General features: G+C 35.7%; 1 protein-coding gene across 1 annotated transcript in view; it reads left to right on the top strand.

Annotated features, from left to right (window-relative positions):
* The window catches only part of CDH19 (cadherin 19), a gene marked incomplete at both ends in the record, with an annotated part of 41734 nt that extends 37135 nt beyond the window's left edge, over positions 1-4599 (top strand). Inside the window, one exon of the mRNA XM_082304188.1 lies at positions 4109-4599. Within this exon, the coding sequence (XP_082160314.1) occupies positions 4109-4599 (491 nt within the window). The remainder of the gene's footprint in view (positions 1-4108) is intronic.
* Between the last annotated feature and the right edge of the window lie 15629 nt (positions 4600-20228).

Here is a 20228-nt window from a genome sequence, read left to right as displayed (position 1 = left end):
ATCCTGGAAGTACCATTCTATTGAGAAAAAATGCAATAAGACAAATGTTTCATTTTTTTTTTCGGTTTTCTTAACTATAATTCCTTCCCCTAGTTTTCAGTAAAATTTGAATTTTAACACAATGTCCTAAAAGTTGGCTTTAGCTGAGTCATGGTCCTATGTGTCTGTATTGATCCAAAGTCTGTATTGAACTCAGGTAAAGCTGAAGATGGCATATATACAAGGAAATTAGCTAGTATAAGAATATATTAGAAGGAGCAGTACCTTACTTATTCTGCCTTAGGTATGCCGAATGTAGAGCTAAGATCAATACAAAATAATAAAAGAAAAAGAATTCGATACACTCAGAAAGCACCTCCAGAAACAAACAGAAAGTTTCTCTGTCAATTAATAAGGTTGCATTCCAGACAGCTTTTTCTCCAAATGTTAGGTATCTGCTTTTTCCTCTCACAGGACACCAAATTAACCTCCATCACATTCAGGAGCTTATGGACGTGAAAAGTGGGTTTGAGAGTGTTTTAAATGCACAGGAGTTGTGCTTGTACCTCTGCAAAGGGTCATGCATAGCTGGCACAGGGCACTCAAAACCAGACCAACCACCCAAGGTTAGCTGTTCCTGCACTGCATAGGGCTATGGCTGCTGCAAGATGTATTGGAGTGACAGCACTCAGGGAAACAACTTCTTCACCTTGTGAAGCATGCAGCTATCGCTCTTAAAGTGTGTTTCCTTTTTTTCAGCAAAAGGATATTCCTGCAATGTTCAATAAGTGATTTGATGACACTGACACATTATAACAGCAGGCACACTCTACTAATCATTCTCCAAAGGCTAAATATCCATCCCGAAACTCTGCACCTGTCTGAGTTAGTGAGGTTAAAGTATGGCAGCTTCTGAGGCCGGGAAAGAAAGCGAAGTGATAGACCTGGGTAGATTTGTTTTCCAAGGCAAAATAACTGACCTGAGTTTGGTCACTGATGGTGGTCATGGGCCTCAAGACCAAATTCAAGCTGATGCCAGCAAAGCAACAGGGAAAGACTTCTAAATCGCTGTTGCCTGTGTAATAATATGACATATCCATATTATGACATATAGCGGTAAATTTCATAAAATGTCATATCTAAAAATACCCCAAAACAATTGATGGATTATGATAGTAAAACCATTTTTGGTTTTTGGTTACTAATGAAACTACAAACAAACAACTCCAAAGTAAGAAAATGAAGATAGAATCAAGATTTCACTAAGCAGTGTGATATCAAATAATCATTATATATTGTGCAAACCTAGCATAAATTGTTTTTCAACAAAATTCTAAAAAAAAATAAGGAAAAAATATAATCAGAATCAAAACAAGAAAACTGCAGCGTAATATCTAACTACACAAATATAATGTCTAGAAAGAAAGAAGTAATAACAGAAATTACATTGTTTTAAGAAACAAAAACTTTCACTGAAAATTATTCTCTCAATGTATTTTTTTAATGAGAGCAAATTCAATAGTAATATTTTTAAACTCCTATATCACTGAAAGAAACACAAAACAATTTTAAGTAAACCCTCTTTTTTTCCCATATGAAGGATATCTGGGTAAAAAACATTCTTTTTTCTACCCTCTGTATACAATATGACCTCTACCAATCTATAAATAACAGCATACAACACTGAGCATATCATCATTAATTACAAGAAAGCTGAGGCTTGAAAATGAAGGCTTGCAGCTCTATTCTGATGCTGTGTTTTGATCTGCCATAGTAGCAACAGAAGACAAGAAAGACAAGTCCAATAAAACTAATGGAGCTATTTTGACTTTACATCAGTGAAAAAAGAAATTTAACAAGAAGTTAAAAATCACCCATATTCTGCATTCTGTCCACAAGGTTATGGCTTATTTTCCTTAGCATAAGGAATAGAAACTGTCTCTAATTATTTCCTGTTGTACCTTTGACCTCCTGACTGAATCTCTTTGTGAGAACTCATTGAAGTTTTTCCTTAAATGAAATGAAACAAAATTTAGACCCACAGTTAAATGAGTTGCCTAGAAGCAGCACGCGTACCTGTTAATTATGAGTCAGCATCTTCATATGGCTTTGGGCTCTCGAAATTAGGTGACATGCAGGAAACTGCAGAAACAGAATGGCCTACAAAAAATATATATGTTTTATTTATCCTTAACAAACACATTGAATAGATAGGCCAAAGATGAAAACAATGGAAAGGTATTTCATAATTATGTCTAGATGGGAGTATTCTTGGCCAGACACTAGCCATTTCTTGACTCGACAGCAAAATCCAGGGATGCACTAGTTTCCCTACTTCCATCTCCTGGTTTCTGACAGAGAAAAAAGGAACATACGACTGGATTTGTGGTTTCTAGACTTGCCTGCACTCCTAGAGTTACCTTATTTAAATCTGAGCTTTGCTTGTCCCAGGCAATCTTCAGTAGTGGCACTGGAAAGCAGCCCCCCTTATAGAAGTCCCTGCCTTAGACCTGTCAGTCAGTGTGAGCTTACAGGAAGGTTAGTGTTCATTTCAAGTTTTCTTTGATTGTTGCAGGGTATCTGAACCTGGTCACTTTGTGTTATGCACTTAAGGGACTGAGGATCAGGCAAACAATATCACTGCATTATCCAGGCTCTCAGTGGAATTATTCATCAAGGTCCTCTCACCAGATGGAATAAACCCTTGGTGTCTACTGGACCTATACATATCACAAAAGTCAAAGCAGGGATATAGATAAATATATTTAATCAGAAAGAAAAAGAAACTAATCTACCATGCTCTTTACAGACACAGATATTTTAAATCCATTAAATCTTCAACTGTATTTTTGTGATTATTTAAAATGAAATAATAAAAGGTTCTATACATAATATGATTGCTACTTATGTCTGAAACTGAAAGTTTCATTTTTTTTTCCATTTACCATTTACCATTCCATTTCCATGTACCATTAGAAGAGTTCACCATGCAAAGGGTTTAGAGAGTTGAAACTACCTGGGTTTTCTAAATATATAATAACGCTGTAGAAATTCTTGTTTCCAGTGCTTTCAATTTTGGTGTTGCTATCTCCCAATCAAATTAAATAGTATACACTAAATATGTAGAAATAAAGAATTACTTCAGGTCTCTCATATCCCTAAGTGAGGTAAAATCCTGTCATTGTTGGCAGTTGTATTATGCCATCATCATGCCATCTAACCCATCATCCTGGGTAAAAAATTACAGACCACAAACTACTTACTTATTAAATAGAACTGCAGTGAGATTTAGTTAAAAACTGAAATCATTCATCTCTGTGAAAGTCATAGACTATTTCAAAGCAATCATTCAGCTAAAAATGAAATGAGGTAGGATTAAAAAATAATGCTTTAAAATAAAATTTAAAAAAGCTTTCATATATGAGAGAAACAAGCTGCTTTGATTCATAGGCCTTGGTAGTAAGTACTGCTACAACATCACGCAAAATTTAGTCATAGTCTTCAAATTTCCAAACCAGCATAGCAGAAATAATTGAACCACACCCTGCATAGACTATGGAACTGAATGATTTAACCAATAGAGGAGGATATCTTGCTCATTGCTTCATTTTTCATTTGATCTTCCTAGAGCTTTGATCTGAGAGAGAGTGAGAGATTAAGAATTTAAATTCTGAATGTGAAATTGATATATTATGTGATAAACCAAAGCAGTTTCAAAAAGCATAACCTGTGTTTCCACCAGTTTCAAACTCCCATCTACCAAAGGAACTGCTTCATTTTATTCACCTGTTTTATAAGCCCCTTTGTAGCCATTTTCCCACCACATACTATGCTCATCTCAAAACCATAAAATCTGTAAAAATTACAGTTCTATAAATTTGTTAAGATAGCTTCACTTTGCAATAGCATTGACATTAAGAAACATTACCATTTTTTTAAGTCTTTCCAAGCACATTCAAAGTCTCTGGTTCTCTGTTTTTTCGCTTGGCCCCTTTCCTTTCCTTTTTCCTTCCCTTTCCTTTTTCCTTCCCTTCCCTTCCCTTCCCTTCCCTTCCCTTCCCTTCCCTTCCCTTCCCTTCCCTTCCCTTCCCTTCCCTTCCCTTCCCTTCCCTTCCCTTCCCTTCCACAGTGTTCTTTTTAGCAATTGTAGCCATAAGGCAACAGAGGAAGAAGTCTCCCTTTTCAGAGAAAATGGAAGAATTCAGAGAGAACATTGTCAGGTATGACGATGAAGGAGGTGGCGAGGAGGACACAGAAGCCTTTGATATTTCAGCACTGAGGACCCGCACTGTCATGCGAACGCATAAACCTCGGAAGAAGGTCACCACAGAAATCCACAGCCTTTACAGACAGTCTCTGCAGGTTGGTCCTGACAGCGCAATCTTCAGGCAATTCATTTCAGAAAAGCTTGAAGAAGCGAATACAGATCCTAGTGCTCCTCCATATGACTCACTTCAGACCTATGCATTTGAGGGGACTGGCTCTTTGGCAGGATCCCTCAGCTCTTTAGGTTCAAACATGTCAGACATGGATCAGAGTTATGACTATCTTAGAGACTGGGGACCTCACTTTAAACAGCTTGCAGGCATGTACGCTTCCCATAGAAGTGGGGGGGATTAGTTACTCTGGTTTGTTGTTTTATTTTCCTAAATCTTAGCAACCAAAAACAACTGTGGATTTTTAAAACGGAGATCATCCCACATTTAAGCATGAAAAATAAAAGCCCAATTTTTTTTTTTTTCTGGAAAGTCTTGGATATACAGATCTTTTGCAAAATCACACGAGGCGTATCATGAGGTAAGGGGATGGAGACTCCCTTTTGAAAATCTCATGGTTATTTATGTGCCTGAGTGCAAACTGTGCTGCTTTGGATATTTAGGCCCCCTTCTGGATACTGAAAACCTGGGTCTGCAAGTACAAAAGGAGGAGTAGAAGCCATAAATGGATATTGTAAATATTCTGTCATCCATAAGCTTTAAACTGTTTCCAAAGTTAAGACAGATTTTTGCTGTTGCAGTTGAATATATTCATTAACCAAAGTTAAACACGCGTATTTGTATAATGCCTCATTATATAAATATGCTCGTGTGAAAAAGTAGACCCTAGATATTCTAATACAATTGTCAGAAATGCTCACAGAATCATCTATTTATTGTTCTTAGGATGATAAAACTAAAGCAAATGTCTTTTCCTATCAGCGTAAAAATAAAGACCTATTACAACATCAGCAAGTATTTGCTGCCATTTTAGTTTTTAATGGAGCTATTGGAAAATGTATAAACCAATACTTAATTTAGCAAATAAGATAGAAAAAAGAAATCAGTTCAAGTTAGAATCAATATTCAACATAAACACCGCAATCGACCACATTATATATTACTGTACTTAGAACAAAACGCTATCCAAATACAGACATTTTTCCTTTTATTAAGAGTTTAAAGGATGACTGATTTACCAGCACAGATTTATTTTTTTATTATGGAATATAAAATTATCTGCAGTAGTCAGTTTTATTATAACAATATTAAGAATCTTTAAAATGCTAAGCTGATGGTTATAAAACTTTATGTATAACATTAGATAATAAGATAATAAAATGCTTTAATGTTAATCCACTTCTGCAAATGATCTTGAATCATTCTGTGAGGCTCAAGTCAGACTTCAAAATTAATTTCCCACTGTATTTTTTCCAAACATTCCATAATGAATACAAAGCTGTCTCAGAATATTTCTTTACTTTTACTTATACCACTACCCAGCAGCAATTTTGGATCTGAGAGTCATCAAAGATGTTCAAAATGGTCTGCCTAGAAAACGCAACCTGCCTGTTTTTTATTCACCTCTCTCCCATCAGCTACTTATTTTACAGAAAATATATTATGTAATCAACTGATACATTTCCACAGCTAAAAACTGGCATCAGGATAAAGAAAATTATGTAATGTTTCTTTTTTTTTCCCCTCTCTTTTTTTTAAATAAGATTTTAGGTAAGTAAGTGCTACTGAATTACAGAGAGTGAGGCAAAGCTTATGCAAGAAAAAAAAAACCAAGCAAACAAAAAAAAATAAAAAAGGTATGTAACATACAAGCTCTGTAATGTTTGCTACAATTGCTGTTCACTGAAGAAAATCGAGGCATGTAGGCTTAGTGAAAGGTGCCAGTGCAGAGTTTAAATTCCTGTCAGCTAAAAATAAAACATGTGGAGGAGTTTGAAAATCAGGAGAGATTTCCAATGTGAGGTCTGGTAAGGGCAGAAACATTATTCATGATATTCATAGCTGGAAAAATACAGGGCGGGTCATCCAATCAGGTGCAGATGAAGCAGCATCTGCTTCATAAGGAAAAACTGGTTCTCGCCAGTCTCATGCTAGTATGCCAACATGAACAAGCAGCTACAAAACAGCTGTAAAAGATATACAAGTAAAAACATTGTATTAATGACTAACATTTGTATTCAATGGGTCTCAGACAGATGTGACCAAATAACTTTTATTTCAGATAATATTGTACATATTAGTAATTTGCTCCATGGAGAGGAATAGAGAAAGAGACAACAACTATACATGCACTAGCTGTTGGAGATGGTGAAAAGTAAATTTTTAGGATTAGGTCTATAGATATATGTGGGTTATACCCTAAACAAATCCTTATTCAACAGATGGTCCCAGTGGCATTAATAGAATTCCTCATGCTTTCAGGTTGTATTTAGTACAAAAAGGATAACAGTGTCTCATCCTTTCTCAATCCAGAGATTTTGTCCATTTATGTGGGGAAATAGCCTTGAACACTCAACCATATTTGCACTTATATCATAATTTCCTCTTTTTACTGTAAGGAACTTTAACAATAAATAATTTTTGTAACCAGTGCATAACACTGTCATGAAGTTTTTGTAACCAATGTATGCCATTGTCAATAACTTCTATATGAAAGAGAATAATAGCCTACAATGAATCTTAAATGATCTTTAGCTGAAAAGGCATAAGACTATGTGTGGACAGAAGAGAAAGGAAGTGTTTTGCTCCAAAGTAAGAAGTTATTCCTAGCTGTTACTCGGACACATCTTACTAGGTTCCTGGTATTCAATCTAAGTCAAACCTGTCAATTTATTTCCACATGTGAGAAAAGAATCATTGAACTGACCTAGTAACTTCACACTTCTTTTAATATACTGTACTTAATTTAGCTGAACGATGTCTGCAAAAAGGTTTTGTAGAAGTGTCTGTTTATTTGAAGGAAGTAAACATTCTGAGGAACCAAAATTAAACACATAAGAGATATCACAATAATAATAGTATGAAATTAATAAAGGATAAGTTATAAGGCAGAGTTCCTGATGATGAGATCTATTAAACTGTGGAGTGGTTTTCCCAAAAGAATTCTCTGTTACCTTTATCTTTTAAAATTCATTATTAGCTAGAATTAGCTATGCTGTTGGCTGAAGTGAAGAGTGCAAGTATGGTACCAGATGGTAAATATACATTCAGCTGTTCATGACCTGCCTGAGGGAATATAAGGAAGACTTATTGACTGGTCAAAGTATGATCATACACACTGCTTTTCTGTATGAATGCTTTGAAGAGATGTTCCTGTATATTTCTTTTTCTGTAACATGGTAATGAGACAGGTTAAGAACTGGTGAAATACCTGACAAAAGATTGGCTTCCTGTTTCAGTCTTTGCTCGTAGGGATTCAGAGTGTTATGTTATTGGTTTTATTATTGAAAAGCCAAGGAAATGAAGACTATGCATATATTAATAAATGCCTAACATTCAGTCATTTGAAGTTAAAAAACAAAAGAACAAAATCACTTGATAGCACATTGCAGCTTCAGACATATTGTTGTGACTGAAAAAGGGTATTTTGTTTATCAATTAATCCAAAATAAAATGTTTTAATTTGATTTTCATTTTACGTATTACGATGTATGTTTTTTATTATCATAACACTGAGAAGCAATCCTTCTTGCCACTGAGGATAATCTGTCTTTAATTCACATAATTTTCCTGCTGCATTTTCTCACAGATACTGTCATTACACTCCTAGCTTTGCTTTCAAAATTTGTATTGGAAATGTGGTTGTTTTAACACTCTTTCTTAATTGTATGGGGTAACCCTGTCAGATGAGAGTAAAATATTTTTTAAAAGACAGTCTGCTTTTTATGCTTCAAAGTCAGATCTAATATATGCTCTCTGAGGAGTAGAAGTTGAAGGAGATTATGTGATATTTACATTCTGGCAAAGAATATGCTTTACCCTTGATCCAGAATATGAACAAATAGAATAGAAGTTATATGAAAAAAAATCAGTAGCTATTAGTAAAGTCTGTAAGATTTCTCTACCAGAAAATTGGTAAACCTATATTTTATAAAGAAAAATAGAGTGGATTAATGTTTATAAAAAAATTGACACATTTTACAACAGTACTTTGGATGCTATGATATTTATTAAGAAAAAAAAAATTTTCATATATGGGTCTATATCAGCCTTATGTCTCATACACAGTCTCCAAGGAACAGTAAGATTTAACTATAGTGCACAGAAGGATAAAATATATATACAGAGAGACTGCTTAGATCAGTATGAAACACTTCACCCACAGCGAATAGATAATAGCAATAGTCAGAAACATGTGTAAGACTTAAGAGGCTATCTGCCAGCAAAGGCAGTTAGACATGGCACTAAGACAAACTATTAATAAATATAATTAGAAACCATTATTACTTCACAAAACTCTCCAATAGCAGAAGCAGAACAGGGTATCAATGGCTTTTAATTCCCCAAACATTTTAATTGTGGTTTAGGTGATGCTTTAATAAGTTTATAATTTAAACAATACTCCACCTGTGGAGGTTCAAATAGGATTGATTTGTAGGGAAACAGCAGCATCTGCATACATATATCCAACCAAAAGGAAACAACAGAAGTTATTGGATTAAAGCTTAAAAGGATGCAAACCTACCCACAGATATCTGATGCATCCCTTCTGACATTATTACGAGTAAATTAATCTCTGTCATCACAAATTCCTCTGAAAAGAGAATTTACAACGGGCATCTTGTACAACTGCTTTAGCAGTTTAGGAGTGGGAACAAGAATTTTTTACGTACTGATTCTGTATGTTGGATTTACAAATGTCAAAAATATCCCCCATTATTAATACTGAGGATACCTGAGATATAAGCAGGAACTGTATGGCCTTGAAGACTGGAGAACAGAAAATGGGTAAAATGCAACAGCAAAAATAAAGATCATCCACTCTGGAAATAGTTCTTAAAAAAATCTACTGTTATACTGGGCACTTATCCAGTAAAGTAATTAAACAGGACAAGGATATTCTAGCTGCTAAAATAACTATGAACTGCCAACAAGATTCAGCCCAGAAAAGCCCCAAAAAATCAAATATAAACCAAAGCTGTACTAGACAATACAATAGACAAAAGAAAATGTTGACCATGAAATTAGATTAAGATTAGATTATCTAACTGTTTAATTACTTGACAGCTCATTCTCTTTTGGTAGACTCTGAACAGACACACTAATATTGTTTCTGAGAGTCACACATTCATTTAAACAGTAATCCAAAGGTAGTTCCAATATGAATTATTATTAAAGCATTTTCATGAGATAAAATCTTGTTACCAATTTATTATTTATTCCATACATAAAAACTCCTTGGCAAGGCCAGACAAGGTGTCCAATAGATGTAAGAGAGGTTATAAAAGAAATTATCCTTAAACATCTCCTTTTATAATTTCAACAGTCTAATTCAATGTGTACACATTTCATTATATATTCGGTGAACCTAATTTCATTGGTTGCAAATGCCACTTTACTTATGAATTCAAAATATCATTACAATGACTTTACAAATATTTTATGAGAATTCTTAAAGATTACAGTGACCTTAGTGATACTTTATCCAGGTTGTTGTTGTCAAAACAACTTATTTTCACAAAAATCTTACCCCACTTTACCATCACTGAATATAAAAACATCCTAGTTAGCTTCTAAAAGCATTTGCATCCACTGCAGTTTATCTCACCCAACCTTAGTCACCTAAAAATTGGTGTAGGTTATCCAACTTCCTTCCCATCCTGTGTTGCCGCTCCCTCGGACATCCCAGAAGTTCAGGGCAGGCTGGACACTCTTCAGGACTGCAAAATGAGATAGGCATCCCTCCTCATGGGACTGTCTTAGACATGGTAGACCTTCCACAGCAAAGAACTCCTGCTAATACATCTCCTTCATGTCACTGAGGACTCTAACCCACTGATAAATCACCCCCAAAGTTTCTTTCCCCAACCTGATAGGGATATAAGGATCCTGCTTTGTCTTCTTACCTTCATGTACCTTTGAGTTTATTTTTAAAAACCTAATAAATATTTTTCTTTGACAATAGTTCCTGTCAGTCTTGAATGATTATTATTGCTTTATAGTATTCTACTAACAGCTAAAGATTTCCAAGTCAGCTTCTTGTGGAGACAGCTATTTTGAAATCACAAAGTTCAGGAAATGCAGAGAAAGAGACATGAAATCAAGGGCAGGGGAAGTCAAATGATTCATATAGCTGGTCAGCTCCTGAGCTGGAAAAAAGTTGTAGATCCTGAAATATTCAGTCCACTGCCCAGCTCCCTGGACTACAGTTAAATTTTTTCATCTCTGTTTGTGTTTTCTTGATGAATAATAAAGTCATTTAAAATAAAAAGGCTAGGTTCACCTGACTTAGTCTGTTCTGGTTTTGTAGGTCACTTTGAACAACTTTTTACATGTGACCATTGTCAAACCAGGTGAAAGTAATGCAACTGCTAATTTCTTGTTCATGATGCTTTTTCCTAATGTAAACTAGACCATAAGTGCCTGAGTGGCTTTTAAAAAGTTAAGGGTACAGCTCAAGGAAACACTTTATCTTGTTCTCTCCCTGGTTTATAACTTATATAGATCCACCTTTACCCTGTTGCACCTTAAAAGAAACAGAAAGCCTTAGCAGATGTAGGTCTCTCGCAATATTCCTTTTTTTATAGGAACTTTATAAATAACAGTCTACAACTAAGATTCACAGTTAATTGTGGAGAAGCAAAAGGAAATGAAATAAAAGAGAGTTGAAAGTCTTAAGGAAATCATCATTGACTTGTTACCAATTAGTTGCAGCCAAGTTGCAAAGTAGGTTGCTTTAATACCTACCAATTTGTTAGACACAATATCTTGTTATAGAGAAACAGTTATATTCAAAGGCAAGAATTTACTGTTGGTCTGATTAAAGTTATTATTAGTCCAGTTAAAACTCATAGTTCAAATTACATACAGCTAAAGTGCTATATAATCAAACTTTTTCCTCTCTACTCCTTTTTTTCTGGTTTTATGCTCATGCTCCTAAGGCTTCAATCTGGAGCAGGAGGAATGGTACCACAACTCATCAGTATCACTAGTCCTTTGCCAGGAAGAATGCAACACGGATGTTGATCATGTCTTACTCCTTGCTCCAACATTTGCTTGGCGGCATTTTTATATGTTTGCTAACATTCTTTACACCTTAATCTTTCTTCATTGGTCTACAAGTCTGAATATACTTTATATGATTTGCTTTACATAGGTTTAATACTTCTTTGTTCTAAAGCTCATTTTATCCAGCTCCCAATATCGCATCCCTTTGGTGATCAGAAATTAAGCACTGGTAAACTCTTTGTACCCCATAGCGTCCTGTGCCAACAGCAGCATCCTGGGCCGATACTTTCAAGGCCTCTTCTCATTATGTGCTTTTATTCTATGCTGCATTTTATTCTAAGCTCATAGGTTCATTCTACAGCAAATAACTCTTTCAAATAATGAAATAAAAAAATACATGTATATATACATACATATATATATATATAGTTACACCACACAATTATACAAAGCTAAGCAAAGCTAAAAGAATTTAGGTAGTAGTCACCTGATCATTAGGTAATTTCTTTTATGTTTAAACAAGCCAAGACATATCTTCAGTCAAGCCAAAATAAGTCCAGAGAATAGCTGGCAGATCCTGAGGCTTATGTTATCCTGACACTAAGCTTCTTACAAACAGTGGCATCTCCATGCTTACTACCTACAAGTCTACAATCCCTGGAAGGTTTTCAAAGGAAATCCACAATCAGAAACTAAGAATTAACTGTCTCCTACAATTTCAAGAATTTCTGAAGAGTAATTACCTCTGAAAGAAGGGGAAGATAACCCTGAACTTTCTGTTGGTCTGAGTTACCCGTGAAAAAGTAACCAACATTAGAACTGATATAATTTGTAAGCATTTGCCAGAAATGTGTTTTCCTCCTTGCTGTTTCTTCAGGTTATATTTGCAATATGAAATTCCTGACTGTTCACCACATGTTTTGGTTCGCAGATCCTTGCCCCCACCTGAAAAGTTCCTCAGCCTTCTGCTGTATAACTGCTCCTATGTGCTAGATGGTTCAGATTCACTAAAAAAAAAGCAAGCAACCAACCAACCAACAAACCAACCAACCAACAAAACACAAGCAGTCTGCAATACTTTTTGCAACAGGATTGTAATATTTATTTTCCATTGTTATTGTAGAGTGGTAGAGACAATGAGGACCTCATGATTAGAGAGCAAATCTTCTAAAAAAGCTCCACAAAGTGAAAGTTTCTGTTCTAAATTTGCAAAATTTTGGAACAAAAATCCAAAGAAGAATCTACTTGGCTGATGCTTTCTTGTTTGCTTTTCTTTTTTGCTGTCCAGGAAAAGAATTTCATAATGCAAGTCATTGTGGGGACAATCAAAATGCACCAAATAGCTACTGTAGCCGACTACTGTGGACCCCCACTTCATTCCTTGGGGATGAAGCAGATCTTTGCAGGCTGTTAGTAATGTTGACATCATGGATTAGGTCTGAGTAGTGGGGTAAATGGGAAGGAATAATACTTCTGGACACTGAAAATTGCATCCAGTTTGTACCACCTTTCTAATTTTCCTTTTCAGTGTCCAGGAAATAAATTAATTGTTCCTGACATTCCTTGTAAAAATCCCACTTTTTTGGTTTACTCCAAAGATCATACAGAACATTTTTAGCTTTCCGGGTTTCTCCTCCTTCTTGATATACTGGCTTGTAGGATTCTGAAAGGTGTGCACTTTTTGCTCTGAGCATTTTCTTGATGTTCCTTTTTGTGTGCTCTTTAAAAAAAAAAAAAAAGAAAAAGATAAAAAGAGCAGGAGGGAAACAAAAACTCAGCAAGCAGGCAGAAATGCCACTGTGGAATGCAGGTTGAAAGACAATCAGAAATGGATCTTACCAGGAATTCTACAACTTAAGCTGTAATAAAAGAAGAATTTGGACCATTATTTTCCCTTTGCAGGGCACAAAATACCTTTATAGACACCTAACAACATTCTTGCTATTGCAGAGACCCGGAACATCAGAGATGCTTTCCATCATCTTGTTCTCCAAGAGTGGCATGTTATAGATGTTTTACCATAGCTCTTGAGCTTGCGATAGTGTGCTGGGAAGCATTTTGTAACCCTTACTAGGGAGCTGATAACGGGAAAGATGTTTCTAAGGTAGATATAACCAGGATGGTTACCTACAGATATTCTGATTGCATATTCCTGTTGGGTTTTATTATTATTACTATTTTTATTTTAAATAATTTGACAATTGAAGTCTGACAGTTTAAAAATGTTTAAAAGTGGGTATTCCATGTTCACAGGAATTGTTTAAGGAAAAGATAACCTAATCTTTATGCTGGTTTTCACAGGGGGAAAAAAAAAAAAAAAGACAGAAATCCCATTGGTTCTCATAGTGGACCTCAACCACCCCAACATCTGCTTGGAGAGCAACACAGTAGGGTGCAAGCAATCCAGGAGTTTCTGGCATGACAGTTTCTGACTATGTATGACTGGGATGGGCCGGTTACAGGACTAATCCCATGGGCTGGCTAGGAGGTACTCTACCTAAAGTAGAAAAAGATCAGTGTGGTTGGATGGGTGGAATACAATATGGTTGGAAAATTGACTAGACCACTGGGCTCAGTGGGTTATGGCCTACATTTCACTAGTGCCCAGCCTAGTGGACTACTAAGCTCTACTGAGCTTAATACTGTTTATCATTTTCAACTACTCCCTGGGCAATGGTACAGAGTGCACCTTCATCAAGTTCATGGACAACACCAAACTGGGAGGAACATTCAATATGCTGAAGGGTAGGGATGCCCTCAAAAAGTACCTGCTGAAGCTAGAGGCACAGGCAGCAATATGCTGAAGTGGTAAGGAAACATTACTCTATGACTGTTCGTAGGTGTCCTCTCTGAGAAGGGTCACTTATTTGTATGAATGACAGAATTAATTTGTTAAGATTTACATAAAAAAAACAATAGCAACCAAAACAAGAGGTGTCCAAATATCACCAGTAAACGGAAAGATGTAGCAGCTGTTCAAGCATGGAGTTTCACATGCTAATACAATACTCACTGTCATCCCTTTTGCTTAGCCAACTCAAAAAGGAAAGCAACGTGTTAGCCAATTTAACTTTAGGAACAATTTTTGCCGAATGTAATACTTAGATCCAGAAATATTCTAGCTGGGAGGAAGGAAAGGTACACAATAAGTAGCATAACCATCTGCTTATCTAGAAAGCTGTTAGTACACGGATGAGCTCAAAGTATAGGCTTTCTGTTTGTTTTTTTTGATGATTTAAGAGGCGCAAACAACTTTTTGCTGACACTGTAATATGCATATGTAGGTAAAGTGTACAAACTCTGTTTTCTTAGATAAATAACATCATCCTAAAACCAACAATTCTTGCTTATTTCTTTGTTTGATCACAGTGAGAAGCAATAAAACATATGAGAATTGCCTGACTTCCTTGGAATTTAATATGCCCTGTCATTTTTCCAAAGTTGGCATACCCTAAAAAAAGTTAGATTGAATCCAGGTATACCTGAAGGACTTTTTGCATTCTTACCTACTTACTACTATCTCTAATAGTAGCTGCTGAAGGGAACCCCTACAGTCTGTACCTTAGAGAAGAATGTGGGAGGACAAGAAAGAAAACAAAAGGCATGCAACTCAAAAACAAAATTAGAAATTAAGTCACGTCATCTTTGATAACAAAAAGTAAAAACAAAAAAACAAACAAAAAATATTTTACAGATCTTGAAAAGCCATTAAAATGTAAGCTTTAGAGACAAATCTGAGATACAAACATCAATTTTCTTTCTTCTGTGATTGTTTTAAAATGACACTAAACCTCTGATCCATCCTCTGAGCTTTCAAAAGTATGTATGTGGCAACAGTGTAAATATAGGAGAACATAGTTTTCTGATAGAACAACTTTTTTCTTCAATGCTATCTACACTTCAAGTTTTTAAGTTAATCTTTGAGCAGATTCCAGGCAATAGTCCAGCTCAATCTGACATTATAGCTTTCAAAAACTTCCTTCTTCTGGTCTCAGATGCCTTTTTTCACTGTGCATGCTTCCTCATCAAAAAAGCTAATTATCCAATTTACAACACATGTTCTAAATCCCTAACACCTGAAACTGATATGCTGAAGCCCCAGTGCATACTTAACCCTATCCTATGCAAAACAAGTAGAAAATAAAAAAGTGCCTACTAATTTTCTTAGAAGGTATTTTTCTTTTTACTGAGACAGGATTTTCAGCTCAGAGCAATCAATCATTCATACAGTGAGAAACCATATTAGAGAAGTCCTTAAAATTATGTCATTTGGGGGATATTTATGGTGATTTTTTTAAAGTATGGAGCTATTTACTGGTGGTAATGTTTCATGCAGGTTTTCTTAGACTAATGGATAGGAAAAAAAATCACTAAACAGTTGCACTGCTGGAAATTCTGGGTGTCCGTAGAAGCACGTGGGCTCATTAAGACTCTAGTCATATGCTTTAACAGTGAGCAGTTTTATAGAGTGTTATACCATTGAAACAATTCTGAAAATGTTTGCCCAACGCTTTTATATTAGTGTTATTCTGCATTGCTGGACTAGCCTAAAAACTTTATGAAGGACCTTATCAGTTGTCTATTAGGTTTCTACACCTCATTGCAAAACACCATAGTAAAGCAGTAGGACTAAGCCCTTGGTTTTTGAACCACTACTGTAATATATCTTCATTGCTGCAGTATGCTATTTGCAGTGTTGAAAGCTCTTATCAACTGAACTTATTTTGCAAAGTTATTGAAACAATCCTAAAAAACTCTAGTTAGGTCTGCTGGCTTTATGTATTTATTTATTTATTTTTCTGCTGATTGAAGAATACAATTTTTCATCTATTTAAATAGTGAATTTTTATTGCTTTATAAGAGACCTAAAGAGCCAGTGCTTACTGAGAATTACTGCACAAGCAGCTTCCACTAAGTAGATGATTATATACATCCTTTCATCCTCCTATATTAACTTAAATGCTGATTATTGTGGTTCTTTTTCATTTGTTTTCTTTCTCTTTCCTTTTTTTTTTTTTTTTTAAGTTAAGATGGTTCATATGGGTTCAAGTCTTAGCATGTAAAGCATAGATGTGCTACTGTAAGGACTACTTTATATAACACAGAACTTATTGGTGGGAAAATCCTGATATCCAGGATTATCTTCACACTGTGATTAACTTTACAGTGGCAGCAGGATGGGATTTTTAATTCTAGGTTTTAATAAGTTTATGTCAGTTATCAGTTAAACACTTTGGTTAGAAATACACTGTTCTCATATGAAATGTCTTTATTCTACATCCTCTTCTTTTTTTCAGCTTCTCATAAACCAATTCTGCAAATAATTCTTATTCTTTCTTAAAGGATTCATTTCAAAATAGACTTACACAAGGCTTTCAAACTTGAATATTTCAGTTATTTTCCCTTCCAAGGGATATTTTTTCAAATCACACATAACTGCTAATGCAGCATTCACTGTTAAAGAAATCAGGCTTATTTGTGGCTTACCTATATGGGTTCAGCTGGGGGAGAAGAGAAGAAAAATGGTAAATAACAAGGACCTAAAAGTTACTGAAGGTCTTGTCACATTTTTGGGAAATTATTGGCTTAAAGCCTGTTACTGACTTTATAGGACATTAGAGAAATAAGAACAATCATCCTTAGAAAATGTCCACCTATACAGTTCTAAGGGTTGACTTTTGAATTCCAAGCTGACCAGCCATCACTCAACAGCAGCCCGGGGCATTGAGCCTGTAAAAGGTGACTGCTTTCTGGTTATGAGATACTGATTTTATTTTTTATTTTTATTACTATTCTGTATGTGACAGTCTAAAGTGTTTGATGCTTTACAGTGATATTCTTCTTGAAACAGGTATGGATCCATTGTAGAGCTCCTAAGGCCTATATAATCCAAGGTCATTCCATGTAACTCTGTTATTTTGTGTCAGAAATGCCCATCAATTCAGTTTGATTATAGGATATTCAAACTCACATCCTCTTTTTTTTTCCCCGTCTGTCCCATTGTAAGTGCAACATTTATCTGCCTCATAAGCTGCTTTTGCCTCCAATTGCTAAAATATAGTCATAACAAAGCTAACTGTTAAAACAAATTGTTAGTCTGGATATTTATCTACACCCTTCAACAGCTGAAAATTATTTACTTTGCTGCATACATAGACAATAAGGGCTTCTGCGCAAGGGACCAGGAAGGCTTGATGAGTTCACCAAAAATGCTGTGCAAAGTGATACCCAATGCAGCACAAAGAGTCATGTAGTATGCTTTGCTATAGGAGATGTTACTGGGAAGGTGGAAACAGTAGTGTGGTACAGGTAGGAGTCTGCACAGAAGATGTTCTGCTCCTGTCACCCTAGTTCATGTGTATGTATGTATGTATGAATAAACAGATAGCTGCAGAGTATCATGTGAATATTCCCACAATCCCATGAGCTGTCCAGATGCCAGTCAGGTGTAGATATAGAAACATATTACCATTCAAGCACAGAAATAAACTCTTATTAGGAAGAAAGTATGTTAACTTGGTCTAAACCCAGCTCCAGTATGCAGCTTCAGAATCATAACCAGCTTACATGTGGCTGCCTTGACATATCTACACCTGCCTGCCTGCACCTCTCTGCAGAGAGGTGTTCTAATATTAGCTGAGCCCTGACTTATTCTGTGAGGATTATTATACTATTAGAGGTCAAATTGAAAAGAGCAGCTTCTCAGGGGAACAGGCATTAGTATTTTGTGAGTTAACTATTTTAATAGCATCCAATAACACTGCAAATTGCAGAAGTGGACCTTCCATTATAAATCACTTGTTTTTTTCAAGTGGTGCTCTGTTTTCTAATTAATTGGTCATATAAGACTTATAGAAACTCAGAGATGAAATTGCTGAAAATTATGGGAGAGTAGTTGAGCACTTCAAACCAGCCATAAAAGAACAAAGGTTAAATTCTGCCTTTGAGCAGTACTCATGTTGGGCAGACTATAGCCTGAAAACATTCACTTTATGAAATAAACTTCAGCTATTTTTACTCTGCACAGAGCATGGAAAGCCAGATAATTTACTGCAGTTGAGCAGATGCTTGTTTTGTTTTGTCATTGTTATTGTTATAAATAGAAAGAATGAAGAATAAGCAATCCCAGCCGATGGAGAACTGTTATTGCTGTAATGGAAGAGCTTTGAAATACTGCACAAGTTGAGAAATCAAACAGAGAATGAGCATTACTTTAAAAGATGTCTAAGAAAAAGAATAAAGGAAGGATTCTTATAATAAATGGATGGACTAAGCTTGCTTTGTTTCTCCACCACAGTGGGTCTCCTGCTGTTCAGGGGCTGCAGTGGTTTCTGTAGGAGAGCCAGAGGCCAGAAAAAGGGAACTGTAAATGAAATAACCAGCTTTGCCTTAAAGGAGGCAGAGCTTAGCAGTGGCAAGAAGCACCCATCTCATCCTCCTCATTAGTAATGAGGTCAGAACTTAGGCGAAACGCCTTGCTCTGAGCAGCACCGTTCATAGGGAACGCAGATGCACGTTCCTACAGCACTAGGGGGCACACGGCGGCAACTTGTTACCAGACTCATCCTATAATGCAATAGACTTCATAAATTAGAGATACTTGTTTGTGGGGAGGGCAAGGGAGGAGAAACCCACTTTCTGCATGATGGGGATAAGTTTCTACATTTGTGTTCTATATGAAAAACCTTGGTTGTGTTTTCTAACACTACAGGAACATGTTTTGGACTATTTCTTAAATACAAAGAGTGAGATTTGTTCTTTTTTCATACAGTGTTTAGCCCACTCAGAAAGGCTGGAGAAAAAAGCAGAGATTATTTAGCCTAGTGACCTCAGGCTGTCTGAAGACTATGTGGTTTTCTGAATAAACCTCAGTGACTACAAAGTGGTTTGCCTGGCTGCCAGTAAGTTAGGCTTGATGATCGATCTAAGAAAAAAACAAACCTGGTGCTCAAAAAGTTAAACTGATAGCCAGAAGAAACATGGTTCCAGACTGAACTGCCCTAAAGAATGATGAGCTTTGCCTGTACTGTCCATGTAAGGGCAATAAAAAAATTCCCAAATATTCCAAAATGCCACATAAGGCAATTCTGATAGAGGCTCCCATGTAGTTGGCATCCTTTTGCCTTAACCTGTTTTACAAAATTGTACATGAAGGGTCCATTGAGTCCATCAGGTTGCTTGGCTGATATCCCAGGGCAGATAGTTGGCACCAACTAGGAATGACAAATTCTGGTTGTTCAGTAATTGACAGGATTTTTATCACCAGCTATCACAACTAAATGGCACTCGCTCATTCAGTTTCATTGAAATGACTCTTCTTTTTATTCTTGTTCTTCTTAGTAGAGGTTTCTGAGGTGAGATGTTTTACAGCTATTATATCAGCTCTCTCTCTATATATATATATGTATATAATACGTGTATGTCTTCCTAATGAAAATTTGAGACAATGACATGACATTCATTTGAGTTTGTCAGGTACGATGGGATTACAGCATGAGCCCAGAGAAGAGCAAGCCAGTCTTAGTCTATGTTAATGGTTGTTTTGGTGTGTTTCTCTTCCACTCATTCTAAGCTTTCAAGCATTAGCTTCAATATTAGCTTCCTCCTTGATTGTTGTCTTGTCATTTCAGTTGGCATTGCTTTTAAAAGACATTAATATTTTTGTTCTGTTATATATTAATATCCATCTGTAGGAAGCAACTGTCAAAATACTATTCTAATTTTCTTTTTAAAAAGAGATTAAATACTTAGATTTTAAAAATAAATGTTTTTTTAAGGACAAACCATTGAAAGCTTAAACATTTC

This window comes from Platalea leucorodia (assembly GCF_965183815.1).
Source record: "Platalea leucorodia genome assembly, chromosome: 1".
Lineage (NCBI taxonomy): Eukaryota > Metazoa > Chordata > Aves > Pelecaniformes > Threskiornithidae > Platalea > Platalea leucorodia.
The sequence above is the reverse complement of the archived record's forward strand: the minus strand, read 5'-3'. Positions and strand labels throughout refer to the sequence as shown.